General features: G+C 45.2%; 1 protein-coding gene across 3 annotated transcripts; it reads right to left on the bottom strand.

Moving 5' to 3' along the window:
• Positions 1-91: 91 nt before the first annotated feature.
• Kcnj15 (potassium inwardly rectifying channel subfamily J member 15) lies at positions 92-19,240 on the bottom strand. 3 transcript variants are annotated; one of them, XM_052158957.1, is made up of 3 exons: positions 19,071-19,240; positions 5,467-5,552; positions 92-1,747 (listed from the first exon to the last, which is right to left on the bottom strand). In XM_052158957.1, the coding sequence occupies exons 2-3, from the start codon at positions 5,534-5,536 to the stop codon at positions 609-611; spliced, it is 1,209 nt and encodes a 402-aa protein (XP_052014917.1). In that variant the 5' UTR covers positions 5,537-5,552; positions 19,071-19,240; the 3' UTR covers positions 92-608. The 3 variants fall into 3 exon arrangements, with proteins under 3 accessions (XP_052014917.1, XP_052014918.1, XP_052014919.1); XM_052158958.1 differs by lacking the exon at positions 19,071-19,240 and adding an exon at positions 5,658-5,778; XM_052158959.1 differs by lacking the exon at positions 19,071-19,240 and having other exon boundaries at positions 5,455-5,546.
• Between the last annotated feature and the right edge of the window lie 2,726 nt (positions 19,241-21,966).

Below are 21,966 nucleotides of genomic sequence, written 5' to 3' on the forward strand. Positions count from 1 at the left end.
GATTATGTTCACTCCACACAATTAAAGTCTATGGAAGAATGTACAATTAAATCAACTGTATTTTGCAAGCCCCTGTTGGGAAAGCAGGCATAAGCCCCTGCTTTCCCAACATTTTTTTTGGCCATCACCAGATAACCGCCATTGCAAGTAAAAATGTATGTACTTGAACATGAGAAAGAGTGCATTCTTAAGCAGTGCTATGAGCAAATAGCGAATTATGCCTCAGACCTCAGCCACCAATGCCCTGGTTAGGTGGGTTAAATAAATACTTTGCATTATAAGCAGGTGTTCTTGAATAGACATGCATGTCATTCACTATCAGTGCTGTGTCTGCCCTCCAAAGGGAATCCTCTCCATCTTCCTACACTCAGTTCTTCAATGTACAGCTCCATTTTAGGGGGAAAAATCTGAATTTGAGTATTCACCTCTGACCAGGCACTCTGAAGACATCCTTTTATATCCAGAAATGCTTGTTCAGTCATAAGATCAAAGGGGAAGATGGCCGTGAACGTGCGTGTTATTTGGTGGCAGGGCTGCCTGTTCCATGTTCATGGCAGCCATTGTTCTGAGAGGAGCCCTGGTTAGGAGGGCCCAGAGGCCGGCCGGGGTCAGACGTTGCTCTGCTGGAGCAGGAGGCTCCTCAGCTCACGCTCCCTCTGATCCTCTTGCCTGTACTGCTCCTCAAGCTTCTGTTTCTCAGAATCCGCACAGTAGAAGGTACAATCTGGGCTCTTCCGGATCTGCTCAAATTGACTGAAATCAGCCACGTACTTTCCATTTTTGGAGAGAGAAACCACAGGCACAAACTCAAAGCCCCAGTAGATCTCCTCTGGGATGTAAGACGTTCGGCTCTGGCAGACTGCGCTGGTGGATTCCACAGTGGCATTGAGAAGCACCACCAGTTCAAACTCCTTTTCCTTTAGGTTCTGGGGTGTGAGGTCCCTCAATGGGCTTGTCTCATCTAACACGTGGTAGAAGGTCATGGGCAGGATGAGGAAGGGACTCTCGGAAGAGGAGTCTACGTGGAATTTGACAGTGGCCTGGTTGAGGAGAATGCGCTCTCCCTCTTTGGTGATGTGTGTTTGCAGGAGTTTCCCGGAGAGCTGGCACTGAATCAAGAGGCTCTTCCTCATGTTGGCCACCTGGATCACCAGGCACAGCTTTCCATTCTGCTTGCTGATGACAGCACAGTGGCTGAACTTAATGGTCTCGGCTCGCTTTTTGGGTCTTGCAATTTTGGCCAGAAAGGTTCCCGTAATGAAGATCTCAATCAAGGTGGTGATAACCAGTTGGGCAACCAAGAGGAAGATAGCATGGGGACACTCCTCTGTGATGGAACGGACCCCATAGCCAATGGTTGTCTGAGATTCCAAGGAAAAGAGGAAGGCTCCCGTGAGAGAGTCCACTTTCATAATGCAGGGTGTGTGGTTAGAGTTAGAATCCCTGAGTTCTAAGTCACCGTGAATAAAAGCTATGGCATAGTAGACCACTCCAAACAGAAACCAGGTCATCACAAAGGTAGCAGCAAATAGGGTGAGCTTATATCGCCACTTCATGTCAATGACAGTTGTCCACAAGTCCTGGAGGTAGAGCAAATAGATTCCATCTACCTTATCAATTCTCACGTTGCTGTGTCCACTCTTCGACATGACTCGGGGTCTGTGGGCCTTGAGTCCAACCCCATTGGTATGCTTCACCAATGGGGCACTGGACATGCCAATGTGGATGGCATCCATCTTTGGACCACCTAAAGAAATAAAGAAAGATGTGACTTACGACCTTTGTGGTGTGATGTCAAGAAAGTAGAAAAGGCAATAGCAGGATCCTTTTGTTACAGTTTGGTGTTAATCTCCTACCACATGCAGTAACTATATTCTATTACCATGTGCCATAAGACTGAATATACAGTTGTCTCTTGGTGTCTTTCAGTTAGTTTTAATTGTCAATTCAGCACCATCTAAAACCACATGGGGAGGAGAGTTTCAATGAGGGATTGTCTGGATCAAGTTGGCTGGTGGGTGTGTCTATGGTGGATTTTTATGATTCTATCAGTTGAGGTGTGAAAACCTGTATGCTACAACTGGAACCATTCCTTAGTAAGGGGATCCTGGCTCTGCAGCTGGTTGCCTCTACCAAGAGCAGAGAAAGTGTCTAAGCAGCCATGTGTTCTGTGCTCTGTTTCTCCAGTATAGATGTGATGTGAGTGGCTGTATCAGGCTCCTGTCTGTGACTTCCTCCCCATGAAGAACTGGAACCTGATTTTGAGTTAAAATAAAGCCTTCCTTCACTTAGCTGTTTCCCACATAAAAGATTTATGTACATATATGTGTGTTGGGAGGTTGTGCCTGGAATCAGATTCCCCAGAGCTAATAGAGCTCCAGGTGGTCATAACTGACTGACTTGGGTGCTGGGAACTGGGTCCCCTGCAAGAGCAGTAAGCTATCTTAACTCCTAAGCCAACTCTCCAGAATCCCAAGTTGTTTTTGACAGGTTATTTTAACATAGCAACAGGAAGTAAAACTGAGACAGTTTCCAGGGACTCCCTGTTTCCAGGGTGCCCTATTGATACAAAACCCTTCTGTGAACCGTGTTTCCTTTATGGAAATGACAAATTGTCTGCATGCATTCTGTGCACATCATTCTCAGTGCTTTACACCATAAACCACCTCCAGATCATTTATTGAACTTAACATGGTGTGCATAATACATGGTGAAGTAATACCATGCTGTCTACTTGGGGAAAAATTATCAGAACAATGTCTGCATATGTCCAGAGCGGGTGCAACTGCACCCAGTGTCTTCACCCCTCAGCAGCTCCAACCTACACCTAGAGAACTCAGGAGGTGGAGGGAACACTAAGTATGGATGTAAGGAAGGAAATAGAACTGTGAAGGGCAGGCTAGCTTGAACCAGAGCGGTGGAAGCAGCTGTGGAAGGGACTGAGACTTTGGAAGAGCTAGCATGGATGAAACCCTCAACTCTGCAGCTGATTGTCTATGTGACATAGCACAAACTTTCAGCCTGTCTAGACCTCATCTTTTTAATTTTTAACTGGGACCATGTCCTTTATACCTGTGTGGGTTTTTACCCCATCCTCAGTAACATCCTCTGTCTTTGTTTGCTTTTTGTTACTTCAATAAAACACTGATGAAAAGCAGCGTCTGGAGGAAAGAGCTTATTTCATCTTACAGGCCACAAGCCATTGTGAGGGAAGTCAGGGCAGGAACTCAAGGCAGGAACTGAAGCAGAGACTGTGGAGGAACTCTGTTTATTGGCTTGCTTGCTCTGTCTTGCTGAGCTACCTTTCTTGTATAGCCTAGACTCACCTGCTAGGGGATGGCACTGCCCACAGTAGGCTGGTGCCTCCAACATGAATTATCAGTCAACGAAATGCCCCCATAGACCTGCCTACTACAGGTCAGTCTGGTAAAGGCAGTTCCTTAATTGAAATTGCCCTTTTCCAAGCAATTCTGTGTTTCTGTTAGGTAAAAAAGAGCTAACTATGGTATCCCTATTTCTCCAGATTTCATGATGATTAAATTAGCACCTACATAAAGTCTTATTCTAAAAACAAAATTAGTTTTTTTCTTGATAATACCAGAAGTTATGCAAATATCTTACAAAACATTACCAGCATTTACATATAGTCAGCTTTAATAATTTTTCATGATAATATTTAAAACTTGCTTGGACAGATCCAGAACTGGTCTTATATATGAAATTATATATGTAAGATTGACTACTCATAAAATAGTTTGGGTATAGCAATATTACTCCAAGTTTTCAGAGACAAAGAAGTATCAATATATATCCGCACCTCCCTTTCAACTTGCATATGTTGGAGCAAATCATTTGCTGCCCTCGTATGAGTGAATAACTTCGCATCTACGGTTTCTCCCGCCTCTGGTGACATTTAGGAAAAGCCCAATTATCAAGCAGCTAAAGCCCCTTTGGTAGCAAGTAATTAAGGTTTCTTCCCATCTCCATTGCTGTACAGGCTATTCTTAGACAAGCGCTACCAATGTCATTTTAGGTGTGATATTTAGGCACACACACAATTCTGCTCTGTTCTTTAGATCAAAATAGAACCAGCTGGAGTGGTCTATTTTAAGAACAAACGAAAGGATACGTAGTGAAGAAACCTAACACGATCGCAGAAAAGAAACAAACCTACCGAGAAGTAGCTCTGGGCTCCCCGCTCAGCCTCTGGGAGCCTTTGCCCTGCCTTGACAGCCAGCAGCTGGGGAAGATCTGGCCGCCAGGCCAGGCCAGGCCACAGAGCATCTTATAGACTCTGCCTGCTGACGACGGGGACCTGTGACTCCCACATTCCTCAGAAAAGATAATATTGGCGATTACAGAGAAACTCTACCTGGCTGGCATGGCTTCTCCCTACCTCACTTGGCATTTTAAGAATTGCGGGATGGAGGTGGGAAATCCACCCTTTGAAAAGCAATAAATGGGCATATGCAGTGTCTTATGATCCAGGCACTAATCTTTCTGGTAGAGAGATATTACAGCAATAAAATTCATTTTAGAATGAACGCAGGCAAATCACTTCATGGAAACAAGGGCCCCCATTGAATGCTAGCACCTGCTCAGGATGTAAAATGGTGCCACAGGCCATTAAATCTTCCTGTTTCATTATGAACAGCCCTTGAAATGGCCTTTTTTATTTTTTTCTTCGTCGAAAGATGTGTTTTGTTTTCATCGGAAAGGAAGGCCACAAGTTATTTAGAGCCTCAACTCCTTGAAGCCTACTTTACACTTCCTAGGATCTGTGACTTAGAGCCAGGGACATGGCAGGGAGCATGGAAGTTCCTTCTTGTGCCCGGACCACACTCTGGTTCATGAGGAAGAAAGTAACCCCACTGAAGCTTGGAGAGGGCCCGCCATGCTGACAGCAGAGGCAGCTGTGACAGCAGCCCTGCAAAGGCAAGCAGGCTTACATGTAGGCGGCCCGCTGTCCGTAAGGAGAGTGGCTGGGAACATGCATGCCACTCAGCCCACTGATTCCAAAACAAGGGCTTAAGTTTCTCCGAGTGAAACACAGGAGTGCCCTGCACACAGAAGAGGCGCTTCTTCCTGTAAGGCACTCTCCAGATTCTGGGGACTGGCCTTGTTTCCTGGAAAGCAGGGCTGTGGGGCTTCTGTTTCTCCCTCTGTTTCTCCCTCCCTCTTGCTGGGGAGTGGAACTGGCTTGGGGTGAACTGTGTGCCTTCCTGTTTCTGCTAAGCTCTGGCTGCAAGCCTGAGCACCTGGCTCTGGGATCCGGGCATGAGCACTGCCTCCGAGCAATGAGGCTTGGGGCTCGTGGTCTCTGTAAGAGCATGGTTCAGAATCTCCCTGAGGGAGAAACAACAGCTAAGGGGCAGTCTCAGGGAAGCCCACCTCCTCTGTCCTCTAACCCCTTCCCCCCAGTCTGTAACCCTCGCCCTCCAAGCCCTTTACTACCTGGTCACTCACTCTGTAGGTCAGGAATCTTCTGCAGGGCAAGTGGCGCGTCCTCGCTCCCCTTCACCCACCTGGCTACCATGGGGCTCTGCTATGGCCTGAAAGAAAGAGGGACAGACATGTGCTGTTCACAGGTAGATCGGAGAGCACCCAGCCAGCCTGGCCCCTGAGGATTCCTTCAAAGCACTGGGTGTGGCATTTACCTTCGAATCCCTGGCCATCTGGCAAGATGCCCAGGACAGGCTAAATGGCCAAGAATTTTTAAGAATGAAACTGTTGCTACCACCACAGCCCTCGCTAGGAATCCAGCCCCTGGAGGGAGCTCCTTGGCAAAAGGCGCTGGAGAGAAGGGTCAACCCACCCCCACCACCGAGGCTGTAGTGATCCAAGCAGGAGGCAGGAAGGGGAAGCGCAGAGGAAGTAAACAGCACACACAAGAGAGGAAGAGTCCGGAATAGCCCCACTGCCTGTGGAAATACATCGCAACTCTGGAGTCACAGAGTTAGGTAAAGAGGGCTGTCAACACCGTCTCAAAAAATGACAGAGACTCTAGAAGAGGAGACTGAAGCCTGTGGGGAAAGGCTCAGCTGGGGAGTCAGGGGAGGAAGGAGGCAAAAGGCTGTGGAAGGCAGGACCCCCCCCCCGCCCCCGCACGCCCCATTATCCTGTGCTCTTTGTGGTATGGTCTAAACTTAAGGAGGCTTTTTGATTCTTTTCTGAAATTCATTCTCTCTCTCTCTCTCTCTCTCTCTCTCTCTCTCTCTCTCTCTCTCTCCCTCCCTCCCTCCCTCCCTCCCTCCCTCTCTCTCTCTTTCTCTCTCTTTATGTAATTTACCAATAATTTATTAACCAATTACCAATCACCTGTCATTTTCCTATCTTTTATCTACAATCTGTAATCTCTGCATTATCTCTGTCAAATCACCTATTGATCTATTATCTATCTGCACATTGTCTATTTCCTGGCTACCCACGTTCTCCATCCAGTCACCCTGTCCCTCTTCCTTTTCTCTCCGGCAGCCTTTGCACCTTTGTGTCTATCTCGGGCTCTGTACTTTGGATTGCCTGTCAGTCCCTTACTTGCGGTAGTTACTGGTTTACGTTACTATATTCCCCTCTCCGCCCCTGCAGTCCCATGGACACCAGACCTTAGTGGGTCCCAGTAATCTGCCTGGCACACGCCAGTTCGGTTGTTTGATTCATTGGCTTCTACACTTCACAACATGCCCGGACTACTCTAATTCTTCAGCAGCCTTCCTTCAAGAAGTGAACGTCTTGGGATGGAGGAAGAGAAGGCTCAGTGGTTAAGAGTACTTGTTTCTATTCCAAAAGACCTAAGTTTGATTCCCAGCAGCGGCAAGCAGACAAGCTATCTGTAACTCCAGTTTCAGGGGGTGGGAGCCCCTCTTCTGGCTTCCATGGGCACTGCATATGCACGGTGCACATAAATTCACACATACACCTTACATAAATACATGACATTTAAAACGTGAATTTGCTTCTTACCTTCCTATTTCACAGGCTTTTATGTTATAGCTTTGGTTTTTATCCCCACCCCCACCCCCAGTGGTTCTACAATCCACATGGCTTATCTTCTAAAGTGCTAAGAGACACCCATAGTTTTCCACAGGCTAATTATGGGTGATCTGATAAATGGGCTTTTGTGAGGTGTTCCCTCTTTTAATCCTCTAGAGAGGCAACTCCATGAAAACCACACCGCAGGGTTAGTCTCTGGAAATATCATGTATTAGTTTCCCAGGTTGTTCATGCTGCTAACGCTTCCTGGTTGGGATTGTAATTCTCAGAACTATGATTCCTTCACTGAAGTCCTCGAGTCAGGATTGTCCTTTCCTACTTCCAGTCAAGAAAGACACAGGACATGAATTTGTTTAGCATTTGCTCTGCGGTACACCATTTGTTTTCTGAAGATAAAGAATAAAGTCCAGCTCTGGAGGGAGTGAACCTACGCATCAGGCACACTGCGGCTGCAAGAAGAGTGGGAAGAAGCTACTCCTGCAGCGCTGAGAGGGCACAGGGTGACCAGAAGTGGAGCGCTGAGAGGGCACAGGGTGGCCGGAAGTGGAAGAAAAAAACCTTCTAACAGAGAGATGGGCCCCTTGTGAGAATGGAGGATCTGGGAAGGAGGCAGAGAACACTGGGTTCATCCTTTGCTGAAAGTAAACAACCAGAACACTGTGGCTAATTAGAGGAAACAGGTAACCGGCTAGAAGCATCCAAAGTGCAGAAGATGTGGATAGATTAAAATAATGTGGTAATACACAATCAAGTCAGAAAGCCCTGGGTAACAGTAGTGACCCGTAGAATCTGCATAGCTAGAACAACGCTCACATGGCAGCCATGCCTCAGCCATGACCTTGCCATGTGGGACGCATTACTGCAATCCTCCAAGGGGTGCACTACCACATGCTCAAAGAGGGGCTGTGGAGAAGTGACTCAGGCTCCCAACGCTAAATGCTGGCAGTGCTGGGATTCTTGAGCCACACCTTTTACTGGCCTGCCAGGGCTCTGGGTTCAGGCATCAGAACTACCCGGCAGATTCGAAGTCCGACAATGTGCATGTCTAATGGGATCCCACGTGACACTGCTGCTCTGGGGGCATGCGCTGTTTCCAGCATGATGGGATGAACAGGATCCCACGTGACACTGCTGCTCTGGGGGCATGCGCTGTTTCCAGCATGGTGAGATGTGCCGCTCCATTTCCTTAGGATACACCTTACTCACCCTGTTCCCTCTTAGCATCCTGAGAAATACTCTTGTCCAGGTGCTGGATGTGCCTGCACATTTCTTCAGCCATTTCATCCTTGTAGATGAAATGCCACTCCCAGTGCCCAGAGCCAGGGACGAGGCTTTTAATATCAGAAATATATACATATCTAGTCAAAACTGCGACATATTATTTATATTTATTTTATAGATATTAATAAGTCATATAGGTCACAGAGTATGTATATATAGTAAAATATATATCAAATATATAAATGTTATAAAATTTATATTAAGTATATATTATATTAATTATTTGTGCAGTGCCAATAACTCTAAAATTAATCTACACTAATTGTATAAATGTTTTATTTATATCTTGTGTTAAATACCTACTTTACTATAATATAAATAATTCTAGAAAAAAAATAAGTACAGAGATATTTTTAACTTTCACAACAAATTTCACCCATTATTTTTGCTAGCCCACTCCTATTTACACAGTACCTTTTTTTTCTAGTTCTCAAAAATAGAATCTTCCACCTGCCACAGATACTTTCTTAAGAAAAATAGATTCATTTAAGAATCTTTTTTTTCCTCTTCCTGGTTAGCATAGCTTTAGGACTTTGTAAAAGTTTGAAATTAATTTTTCATTGAATTTTGCAAGTTTTCTCTGTTTTTTATCCTGGGAAAACATCAGGTTGTGTTCTGTGGCAGACAAACAAGATGGCAGAAAAAAGAAAGAAGTGCATGTTTCCCCCTGTGGGCATACAGGGTCTGGTGTCCCTGTTCCTCGAACTCTGAAAGGGCTGGGAGGGGTGGGGAATGAGACTGGAGTCACTTCTCTCTCTCTCTTCTGGATTAACAAAACCAAAGGCTCTGACTTAAACTCTGACAAGAGTTTAACCTCTTGTTGATATGAAAAGCTTGAAAATCTTCCTTGGGCACCAGCTAATTCTGACATACTGGTCTTTTTGATGACCTACAAGCCCAAAGATTATGTAGATTAAATTTCATGTTAAGTAGACAAAGGATTAAATATTAAGTAGGAAAAAAGTGCTTAACAAGAATTTGTTCAGGGTTCACTGAGCTCAGATGGGTTTAAAAGTAATTGAAAACAAACCCAGCTAGGCTTGCTGTCCTTTGGACCCTGGGATGGGCCACACAAACACATCAGGGGATCTTTGCTATAGCCTTAGACCAAATTCTTCTCGCCTCTCCAAAACCACCTCCCATTCAGGTCCAAGCGTGGCTGAGTTCTGAACCCAGTTCTTAGCTTTACCAATGTGGGGTGGGACACCAGTGGCTTTTCCCACGCACACCTGCATATTCACAAGCCAGCTGTCCACGGTCTGTGCAGGCAAAGCTGTGTCAGACTTCGGTTGCCGTGTGTGTTTGGATATGGGTTCCTGTTATTCTACTTTTCTGCTGGATCTTGTAAAGGATCCTTACCTAGGCCTGCCCCTTTGAGCTGGAGGTGTTTCTGCTTCCTGTGTGGGGAGGTCATGTGACTTTTCTGTCCCATGAACAGTGAGTAGCAATGGCTCACCCTGCCTAAGAAGAGGCACTGAACTCTTGTAGGGGTCTTGCCCCTGGGCTGCTCTTCAGTTCCTCCTTATTCTGGGGTGGGGGAGGAGGAGGAGGAGGAAGATGTCCAGAGCTGGACCACAGCAGAGCAACTGCTAACGTGTAACAGGTGAAAAGGGATGCTTGTGTGAGGCATGGAGGCTTTGGAGTTCTGGATTCCAGAGAGAAAGCCTGCTGAAAACTGGAACCAGAGAAGCCCTGACTACGATTTGGTATTAGGATTGTCTAAATGATATGGAATTTAAAGGAAAGACATTAAAAATCTGAAATAGTCATAATGAGAACTCCAAATGCTGGTCCAGGAGGAGAACCTGGAGCAGAGAAATAATCTAAGTCTAACCGAACTTCAGTAGGAAGATAGATGTGTCTGATCTGCTTCTGACTGAGTTATCTCAGTCAACACTTAAATACAAGGTGCAGGGTGCATCTTCAGAACATGGTGCTTGGGTGGCCCGCCCCTCCGATCCAGCCTTCCTTTGATCTGTTGGCTTGGTTATCTATAATCTCACAGACAGACTGACTGTCCTGGGCCATTATCTTTATAATACTGACAGCTTTGGTTTCAGAAGGCGGACATTTCAAAGCAACATCATGTTTTACCCCATCCTTCTCTTTACCAGTTGAAGAAAAACAGATCTGTTTTTAAAATTAGGATCCTAAGGTGGGAGGGATTAAATAACTTATGCACATACATAAAGCCAGTAGACAGAAGACATTGGCCAGAGAAACAGGTCTGTCAGCCTCTGGCACTGCCCCCTAGCTACAGTGCCATGACAAGGACATGGTGATGCTGTCTTCTCCCGGTGGCTCATGATGAAGATCACACAGCATGATTGCGTTCATCAGAGAATAAAAGCCACCTCCAGTTCATTAATCATCTTCTACCATATCTAACCAGATACTGCTATTACTCCCATATTCCAGATGATAAAGACTCCCTATGTGTCTCTGAGCACTCTGACCCCTGGAGGGGTCTGGAAGAAGGATAATATCTGTGGAGCCAGACGTCCAAATGTGATAACACTGCAAGTCTTGAGGTCACACTTGGAGAATAGAGGTCTACACACAAGTTACAGAGAATATGGAGAACACAGAGTGGGGTCGTAGCAGGAAGCTGATGAGGTTCACTGTACCACAAGAGACTACCAGGAAGTTAAGGTTGTTCTGGACACATTCCCGGAGAACAGAAGCTCAAGTGGACTCTCTTAGCAAATAAGGGACCGTACCAGCAGAGCACTTGAGAGACTGGCGAGGGCACACTCAACTGAAAATCACTCCAAGTCCCTTCCTTGTACAGCAACGTCCACCATGGATCCGCACTGTTGAAGACTCTGGAGGCCTTAAGCACCACCCGGCTCAAGCACGACTCAGGCAAAGACCAACAAAGGCGTTTGCAGGAGACCGGCTAAGGTGCATTGCTGGTTAAAGCCAGGCTGCTACAAGTTCTGTAGTCAAAAATGCTACAGAATCACGTAGAGAGGTGCTTGCGTCCACACTCTTCCCTGCAGAACTCTCTAGCACTCTAGGGAGTGCTGATCTGGTCTACACTGAACAACTCTAAAAGAGAATTCAAGGGTGTGAAGGATTTGTTGAAGATTCCTCACCAAGCAACTAATTGGCTTAGGGCTAGAACGTACTTGGCATTCTTAGGCTTAGTGATGAGCAGATATCGCTCCTGGTTAACATGAAATGTCTGGAGATGGGCTATCCACTTCACTGGATTCTGAAGACAGGAGTCCCTGAGGAGAATATAGTCCTCAACTGCAATATCAGCCTCCTTTCAGGCACTCACTGGAAGTACAGGGTCGGTTGTGGGTCCCACCACTGAGCTAATAAACCCAAACTTCTGGAGGTGGTTTCCAAGAACTCAAGTCTTAAAAGAAACTCAGTTTCCCAAAAGATTGCAAGGGCAACTTAGTGACTCGGGGACTTAATCTTTACCCTGTTGCACACAGGGAAAGCAACAGATGTTCATTCAGTGACTAATCCTCAGTTTCATATACCATGTGACCCTGTCAGGAACCCATTTGCCTCTGTGGTCAAATATTTAGCTTTCTTCTTATGCCTTTGTTCCACTATTATTCTTTCAAATTCCATAAGTAGCTGTTTTGTTTTGCTTTTAAAGTCCTTTTCCATCTTTAAATGTGGTCTGCATAGTTACACCCTTATTTCTCAGCGCAGACTCCTTCTAATTTTTTTTCTCATTCCATAGAACATCAACCTTTCCTCTCCCCAGCAAGGACAAGTCTAAACAGATACCAGGTTTAGCAGAGACTCATTTTCCATTTTCCATGGCAAAGAATCAGGATCTGAGCGCTGGAGTAGTCAGAGCTATCATTTGCTGCGTAGCTTTGTAAAGACGGTTTAATTTTAGGCTCGTTATTTGCAGAAGAGCTAGCTAACCCAAATAAAACATTATACATCTGTCTGCTGTTACGAGTGACCAACTGCAGCTGAACATTCTTCCTTAATAACAGCGGGCTTTCTTATAGACTAAGAACGCACAGCAGCTAAAGGCAAACGGAAATCTCCTTTGGTTTACCGCCCTCGGTCTCGCATGCTCCGACATGCGAAGAACGTGGGTAATAAGCATATTCTGCCCTTTAAACACAGTGCGGCTTGGATGTGCATTGTCATGAGGTAAAAGAGGAAAATTTACATCTTAGGATCAGGGAGAAGAAGGCAAAGGGCATTGTGTTAACTTCCCTGAATGTGCTACCCAAAATGTTCACTTCAGGGAAGGTGTTTCTCCAAGAGGCTAACAGGGGCTCACTTGCTGCTCCTGTCTAGATCAATTCAAACAGAGAAGATAGATTAACAGGGCTCTGCGTGGTGCAGGGAGAAGAGACGGAGCCATGGGGATTGTTTGATTTGAGTGTGGTGGAGTAAGTCAGAGAGGAAGCATCTGGTTTTGCAGACAGCCCAGCAGGGGAAACAAGTATTTTATATATTGTGTGTTTTACTTAATCAAACTGCAAACTGGGCGCAGACAGAGCTTGCGAGGAGGAAGCCGGCAAGTGTGAAGCCAACAGGCTGGTTTCCCTTAATTCCCATTTTCCTACGACTCGGGAGGGTGTGTGAGTGGTCAGCACTGTCTTCTCACCATGTGTCCTTATATGACACATATACGCAACACTTCAGATTGAGTTCCCCTAAGAAACCTCCCTCATGAAGTCTCTGTGTGGAGAACCGTTTGCCACCCAAAAGCACCTGTTTCACTTTAAGGTGACCAAGGCACAGGAAGCACCTTGTAAATGTGGCATCTTCTTCTTCTGGCCTTATGATACTTTTTCTTAAAAAGAAAAAAAAAACACAAAATAAAATGTGATTGTTAACTGGGTGATTAAATGGTGAGGAATGGATCTTGGCATGATTCACCTGTCATGGTGTTCCTCCCCTTGTGGGTTTTCCTGCTCTTTATTATCCTAATGGGAATCGTATACCAGACAAAGGAAATGACTGACTCTTGCTTGGTTTGGAACCAAGTTATTTAATAGCGGAACCTGTGTCAAAATGTTTCACAATCCAGTCTCTTAGTCCGTGCTTGTCTGTGATGCGGAAACTGGAGCTCTTGGGTCTCGGGAGAGCACAGTTCATACTGACAGCGGGGCATGGAGGGTGATGCCCTTCAGGGACATGGACTATGTCTGAGTCATCTGTTTCTTGAACACGTGCTCACACGTGATCTCTGAGGGACGGGTGTTTTCTAATTTCAAAATACCTTCATGTTCAATCAGAATCTTAGCTCTTTGGCAGTTAGCTAATCTCCATCAGTAAATACGGAAATGCAACACACTAAAGCCATCTGGACTTTATTAGCTGGAGGGTGGATGGAGCAATTTTGGTTGTATTAGAGTTGCCAGATATGATTCGAGATGGTCAGTTAAATTTGAATTTCAGATGGATAGCAAAAACTTTTTATTATAATTATGGTGACATTTAATAATTAATATTTAATGACATTCATATACTAAAATTATTCCTTGTTGATTTAAAATGTTTTTATACGTATTCTCTATACATGTACCATGTAGAAACATACAAAGAACATGGTCATCTCATTTTTATTTGATAAATCTGATATCCTTCAGGGAAGAACAAAGTTGTGATCCAAAGCAGACTAGAAGTCCAAAATACGTAAAGAGAAGGTACTTAGAGCAGTATCCTGATACTAGGAATTCTAAAAACAAATGCAGGTATTGTGGCCTTGTGGGATCGGGTACAGCCTTTTTCTGCATGGTTCTTAGAAACAGCCTGTAAGCTGGTAATCAAGACTTACCTTTTATTTGCTTGGGGGATTGCAAGCATGTGTCACCATGCCAGGCTTGAGAAGTGCCTTGACTGAACCCAGGACTTGGCTCATACTACCAACTGGGACTTGCCCTGGTCTCACTTTCAACAAATCTGTACGGGGATTCTGAACAGTTTTGTAGCATGATCTTTTTTGGTGTGCTAGATAGAAACATGGTTGCTAGACAGACACATGGTTCCCTTCCTGAAATATATTTTTTAAGTAGATAAGGACATCTGGAGTAAGGTAGCCCAATCACAAAAGAACACATATAATATGCATTCATTGATAAGTGGATATTAGCCCAGAAGCTCAGGATACCAAAAATACAATTCACAGTGTACATGAAATTCAAGAAGAAGGAAGACCAAAGTGTGGATACTTTGGTCCTTCTTAGAAGGGGGATCAAAATACCCATGGGAAGAGATAAAAGACAAAGTGTGGAGCAGAGACTGATGGAAAGGTCATTTAGAAACTGCCCCACCTGGTGATCCATCCCATATACAGTCACCAAACCCAGACACTATTGTGGATGCCAACAAGCACTTGCTGACATGAGCCTGATATAGCTGTCTCCTGAGAGGCTCTCCCAGTGCCTGACAAATACAGAATTTGATGCTCTCAGCCAACTATTGGACTGAGCACAGGGTCCTCAATGGAGGAGCTAGAGAAAGAACCCAAGGAGTTGTAGGAGTTTGCAGCCCCATAGGAGAAACAACAATATGAACCAATATTCCTAGAGATCCCAGGGACTAAACCACCAACTAAAGAGTACACATGGAGGGACCCATGGCTCCAACTGCATGTATAGCAGAGGATTGCCTTGTCAGATATCAATGAGAGGGGAGGACCTTGGTCCTAGGAAGGCTCGATGCCCCAGTGTAGGGGAATGCCAGGACAGGGAAGTGGGAGTGGGAGGGTTGGTGAGCAGGGGAAGGGGAGATGGGATAGGTTTTTGGAGGGGAAACAAGGAAAGGAGATAGCATTTGAAATGTAAATAAAGAAAATATCTAATTAAAAAAGTTTAAAACAAAAAAAAGGATGGCCTATGGAGATTACAATGCAGGAGGAAAGTCATGTCCACCTCTGCATAAATGCTGGGGGGGGGGGGTGCTACGCACCTGCAAAGACATCTCCTTCAGGAGGACTTAATTGAGGACTGCCTGAGAGACCAAGGATTGCTGGTGTAGACAATGCCAGCCAGTCAGGAACTGCTAATGTTTAGAATAGATACTTTCTTGGGACCCATGGGGCCTGGGTATTAAATGGGGAGGGTACTAAAGGAGCATGCACCAGCATTCAGACAAGCTTGCTACAGTGTTTCTCACCTACTCCCTGTGAGTTCAGACAAGCTTCTACAGTGTTTCTCACCTACTCCCTGTGAGTTCAGACAAGCTTGCTACAGTGTTTCTCACCTACTCCCTGTGAGTTCAGACAAGCTTCTACAGTGTTTCTCACCTACTCCCTGTGAGTTCAGACAAGCTTGCTACAGTGTTTCTCACCTACTCCCTGTGAGTTCAGACAAGCTTCTACAGTGTTTCTCACCTACTCCCTGTGAGTTCAGACAAGCTTGCTACAGTGTTTCTCACCTATTCCCTGTGAGTTCAGACAAGCTTGCTACAGTGTTTCTCACCTACTCCCTGTGAGTTCAGACAAGCTTGCTACAGTGTTTCTCACCTACTCCCTGTGAGTTCAGACAAGCTTCTACAGTGTTTCTCACCTACTCCCTGTGAGTTCAGACAAGCTTCTACAGTGTTTCTCACCTACTCCCTGTGAGTTCAGACAAGCTTGCTACAGTGTTTCTCACCTACTCCCTGTGAGTTCAGACAAGCTTGCTACAGTGTTTCTCACCTACTCCCTGTGAGTTCAGACAAGCTTCTACAGTGTTTCTCACCTACTCCCTGTGAGTTCAGACAAGCTTGCTACAGTGTTTCTCACCTACTCCCTGTGAGTTCAGACAAGCTTCTACAGTGTTTCTCACCTACTCCCTGTGAGTTCAGACAAGCTTGCTACAGTGTTTCTCACCTACTCCCTGTGAGTTCAGACAAGCTTGCTACAGTGTTTCTCACCTACTCCCTGTGGGTCTGTGTGTTGATTCCCCACCACTCCACGTCCACCCCACAAGGGCAGGTAGGGTGGGGCAGCGGGTGGTCCAGGGCACAAGCAGCATGGCACCATTGTTGGTAAAACACTGATCTTACAATTTTGCAAGTCATTGTGCTTCCTTTCCAGTTACCACATAAAAGCTATTGTTCTGAAGTACAGTGGACAGAAGTATACATTTAAGATCTCTGGGAAGCCAACATAATAGCAGCGAGCTGTCTATAGCTATTACTATGACAGGGTCACGGTTGGAGCTAATACAGTTATGGCTTGATGCACCCATTGAGAGTGAAGAAGACAGAGCCCCTACTGGGAAAGTCACTGGAAATTAACAGCTCCCCTTTCTCTTCTCATCTGAGGTACTTGGCCCTTTTCATTTCTCCAGGCACGGTGGATCTGGATTTAAATTAAGCCTATATACATTCTAAATGCAATAATTACGATGATGTCAACCAGCCAACCTAGTCCAGCCTTCTCAATTTATTTTCTTCAAAGGCACAGTCAGGCATCTACTATATTATTTTCTTTTATAACTATAGCATGATTCTCTAATAATTTAAGTCACACTTAAGGAGTTAGATCAGTAAGTAAAGGCACTTCCTATAGAATGGGACCCCTGGGATCAATCATGGTAGGGGAGACAATCTGCTCCTGCAAGTTGTCCTCTGAGCTCCACACATGTGCCATGGGAGGAATGCATGTTCATGCACACGCGCGCATGCGTATACACACTCAAGGTAACCAAAAACCCTTTATAAATAAATAAATAAATCACAATTAATCCCTCTTCCAACATGATGACATACACTGATGTTAGGTGTGGACACTATCAGTAGCCATGCAGCGGGGATGAGACCCAAGAGAGGCAGTCCCAACATTCTCCTCTCTAGAAGTCCTGGTACCTTTTCTTCAGAAGCAAAGGAGGAAATTGCAGAAAACAGCTGAGATACATACACCAGCCTTGGTCTTCATAGTGTGACATGGTATTTCTAGGAACTGCAAACCAGGGTTTTAGCTAGCATGCTGCCTGGTGCCACACGGGCTTAGATCGCCATGGCTGCAGGAAACTCTTACCAGGAAGGTGCAAGCATCCTGCTCATGTGGGGCACCCATTCACATGGCCCCGCTCCTCACAAACCTTCCAGTGGCTCCCGAGGCGGTGACAGGGCAGATCCTAAGTACCTTCATAAGCCATGCCTGCTGCTCAGCCCAAGCTCAGCTCACTCTTGAAGCTTTGCTCTCTCTAGGATGGAGCCTGACTTGCCTCTTCCAAAACAGATCAGTGCCCTCAGGGCCCCATGTCTGGGAACACTTGATTCTGTCCCAAAGGTTCTCCTCTTGTTGGCTTATCCTACCGCTTCTTCAGAAGTCAGGTTGAGCATAACCTCCTCTGTACTTAAAGACACACTGAGCACTTCTTCAGAGTCATTGTTGTGTAAAGAAAGACAGTGTGCCCTATTCCAGGACACAGTACTCTATTCCTGTGACACTAGCAGTGTGACTATGGACAGATTCTTACCCCTTGAGGCTTAGTGTCCCTGAGTACGGAATGGAGCTAATGATAATTCCTGCACTCTAGAGACTGTGAGAAGTTAAAATCTGTCTACCAAGGATCACATGAGAGTTGACTGTTACAACTCACAGTAAATGAAACACACAAAAGGAAATTACATTTTCAAAGGAAGAGTGGAAAATTCTATTTGGCGTCTACAAAGTTCTCTTAGTTCACAAGAACCATCATCTACAGCATCTACAAACACACAGATTAAAACACCTGACAGGCTGAAAGACTTCAGCTCTTCACTATTTGTTCATCTAAAGCAAGAAGGTAGTGTGTACCTACTATGTGTTGTATGCTGCATGAGACCCAGCAGTGAGTACAAGCCACTTTGTCTTTGGTTTTCTATAGCTTAGAAAAGGAGAGGGAAGTGATGCCTTTCATAAGATTAGACAGAAATTCAAAGATGTCCATGGGTAAGCCGCGGAGGGAGTCGAGGTCAGAAGACGGAGTATAGACATATGGTATGTTCTCCTCTGGAGTTCCTGGAAGATTTCCTCAAGAAATGAAGAAACAGAACTTCAAGTTGGGTGAGCATTGACTGTGGCAAAGACCCTGGTAGGTACAGCTTTGTGCCTTTTGGAAGGAAAGGTGGCTATCACGGAGGGGAGGGTGTGTAGGTGAGAGCAGGAGAGAGTTAAGGCCTTGTGGGCTCTTTGAGAACTGCCACATCTTCATCTCAGGAGAATAGGGGTCTTCCTCAGGTTTTATTCAAAGAAAAGACAAGATCTAATCACCTGCTTTCTAGGTGATTGTTTTTGACACCATGGAGAATGGTCTGGCAAACTTGGATGCTGACATTCTATTTAATTAGCACTTCCAGTAATCCAAGATGAAATGTCTGGTGTATAGACCAGGCTGGTGATAGATGCTTGAGAAAAGTGGGAACATGTGCTATGGCTTCCCTGTAGAGTCATCAGGTGGTCGGGGCATGGACAGGAGAAAAAGGAGGTCTCAGAGACAATGTGATAGGATCTCAATCTCATTCCGTGGCCTCAAACTCACAAGGTGGACCAGGCTAGACTTAAGTTGTGGTAATCCCCTGCCTCTGCACTCCCATACTCCCATGCTGGGATAACAGGTATACATCAATATGTCCTTTTAAAAACACAAGAATATACAGTGCTCTCTCTCTCTCTCTCTCTCTCTCTCTCTCTCTCTCTGTCTTTCCAGGTAAGCTTAAAGTAAGATGACTTTAATATTCTAGCAGTACCCATTTCTTCAAAGTAAACACAATTAGAAACGATTTCCAACCAGACTTTACATTTTATGCCGTTAATCTGAAAATTCAATTTCCCAAGCATGGCTCATTCTCAGGCTGTCCAGATATTACTGTAAATGAGATGTACTCACAGTGTCCAGATGAGGGACTTTCCACACTGCCATAGCCAAATCTGTGGAATCATTTACTCTCAGGCATGTCCCACTTGTCCAAAATCCAGGAGCCTGGTTTGCAATGAGCAGTGAGGACGATTCTCTTATGTTAGCTTAAGGCTCCGTCTAATTGGCTGAAGAGTTTGTACTTGGCCCCCAGGGGTTGCTGATAAAGCAGAATCCTGCCTGCTGCCCTTGCTCAGGCAGGTCCAGTTACTCCAGAGTCATCTCTCTCTTTTGCAAACTCCTATTCATTCCACATAACCCAGCTGAAGCGTCAGCTCTGATTCCTGGCAGACTTTCTCTTGTTTCTCTCCTTTGCCAGAAACATCTGACAACTTCCCCTGCTGCTGCAAAACTATGATCTGGAATGTGCCTTTTACACCAAAAGACAGGTTCTGGAGGGATGGGTTTCAGTTCATCATATATATATGTGTGTGTGTGTGTGTGTGTGTGTGTGTGTATGTGTGTGTGATGTTTTTCTGTGTGCTTGTCTGTGTGAATATATGTGTCTCTGCGTGTCTATGTCTATGTGTGTGCGTGTCTGTGTGTGCTTATGTGTGTATGTGTGTGTATGCACAGTATGTATATGTGTGTGTCTGAGTATATGTGTCTTTGTGTGTATGTGTGTGCTTATGTGTGTATATGTATGTATATATGTATGTGTGTCTGTCTGTGTATATGGATATGTTTGTGTGTATGTCTATGTGTCTGTGTCTATGTGTATGTCTGTTTATGTGTGCTTATGTATGTGTATATATGTGAATGTATATGTATGCTTGCGTGTGTATGTGCGTGCTTGTGTCTGTGCATGTATCTTTGTGTGTGTGTATGTGTGCTTGTGTGTTACATGTAGATGTGTGGGTGCATGTGTATGCATATGTGTATGAAGGCTAGAGGTTGATGCTCTATATCTTTCTCAATCACTGCTCCTTTTCTGTCTTGACACAGTCTCCATGAACCTAGAGGCATGCTCATTCTGCTCTCTGGGCTGGTCAGCAAGCTTCAGGGATCCTCCTGTCTCTACCTCCCAGCACCAACATCGCAGATGCATACCACCAGCTCAGTTTATCTTTGGGGGTATTGGAACAAATCCAGGTCCTAGTAAGTATGTTACAAGGACTCTATAGATTGAGTTAGAGGGCTGGGTAGAAGCCCAGCCATTAATCTATTTTAAATCACTAATGCTAAAGAGAATGCTTGACTCACATGGAGGAGGGAGGACTAATGTGGGCAGAGCTTGTGCTTGAGTGAACTCAGAACTGAACTCACAATGTTCCCCCTGCTTCTGTCTTCTGAATACTGGGATTAGAGTCACAAGCTACCAGGCCTGTTGGATCCATTGTTTTAGAGACCAATGAGCACTGCATTTCAAGTTATGCACACATTTCCCAGGAATCAGGTAACATGAAAATTCTTATTCAGAAATCATTGAGCTGAAGTCTAAGGGTCTTAAGCACCCGGTAACCCCCTTATGATGCTGTAAGGTAGAAGGGCCACAGCTCCCATTGTGTAGCAGTGGGCCTGTGTCCCTACCACAACCACAGCAAACAGGAAACAGGAAGGAGCCTGAGTGGCAGTTGATTGGGGACTGTTTCTCCTGGGGATGGCAGTAAACTAGTATTACCCCAAACATAGGAAAGATACCTAGTCCATCCCCTAAATTTGACACAGAGACAAAAGGTTAGCTCTACCATCTGTCCCTGTAGGAAGGGCATTGGGGGAAATCTGCTTGAACAGAAGACTCTCCCTCTGTTAAGGCTGAAAGCATCATCTGTACAGCACTATGCAGTGTTACAAAGGGATCCTGAACACAGTCACTCCCTCCAGTGCTGGCTCTGACCTCCTGGGGAACACAGCTGGAGACTGAGGTCTTGATCACTGCCTGCTCACACTGCTCCTGTGGGGCTCACCCTAAGCTGAGAGTGTTGAGTCAGGGCAGGCTGCTCTGGCATGGTCTTTCTGACCAGTATTCTCTGCAGAACTCAATGTATGAGAGGACTCTGCACTGCAGGGAGGGCACACAGGTCCTCTTCATTCAAAATGATAGAAATGTCACTGGCACACAAACACAGACAAACACAGACACACACAGACACACACAACACACAGCACATATAGACATACAGCACATACATAGCACACACACAGACACATACACAGCACGCACATACACACACATATATATACATACACAGAGACACACAACACACACAGAGACACACAGCACACACAGACACATACAGCACACACACATAACATATACACAGCAATACTCAGCACACATAAACATATATACATACACATGTCACACATATCACATAAACATAAACACACATACACATTCATATAAACACAGACACATACATACACATACAGCACACATACACACAGAGTACACACACAGATACCCACAAACACACACATACACACAGACACAGCATACACACAGACACACACTCATCCATACACACACACACACAGAGACACACAGCACACACAGACACATACAGCACATACACATAACATATACACACACATACACATGCATAAACACACACATACACACACAGACACACACAAACACACACAGACACAGCACACACACAAACATCACAGCACACCCACAGACACAAACACAGACACACACAGCACACACACAGGCACATTCATACACACACATAGACACACACATATACACACAGCACACACACAGACACATTAATACACACACATACACACACACATATACACACAGCACACACACACACACACACAACCACCGTGGACTGAATGAATCAAATCTCTCAGTTCATGTTTGTGTATCCTATTACAGCTTTCCAAATATTACTTTTGTCATGTTTATATACATTTC

Source organism: Apodemus sylvaticus, chromosome 15, assembly GCF_947179515.1.
Source record: "Apodemus sylvaticus chromosome 15, mApoSyl1.1, whole genome shotgun sequence".
Classification (NCBI taxonomy): Eukaryota; Metazoa; Chordata; class Mammalia; order Rodentia; family Muridae; genus Apodemus; species Apodemus sylvaticus.

Excerpts from the sequence above, each read along its gene's own strand:
- Kcnj15 (XM_052158957.1), bottom strand. The coding sequence starts at position 5,536 with ATGGTAGCCAGGTGGGTGAAGGGGAGCGAGGACGCGCCACTTGCCCTG. Across the intron at positions 1,748-5,466 it reads GAAGATTCCTGACCTACAGA|GTGGTCCAAAGATGGATGCC; the intron begins GTGAGTGACCAG and ends TTATTTCTTTAG.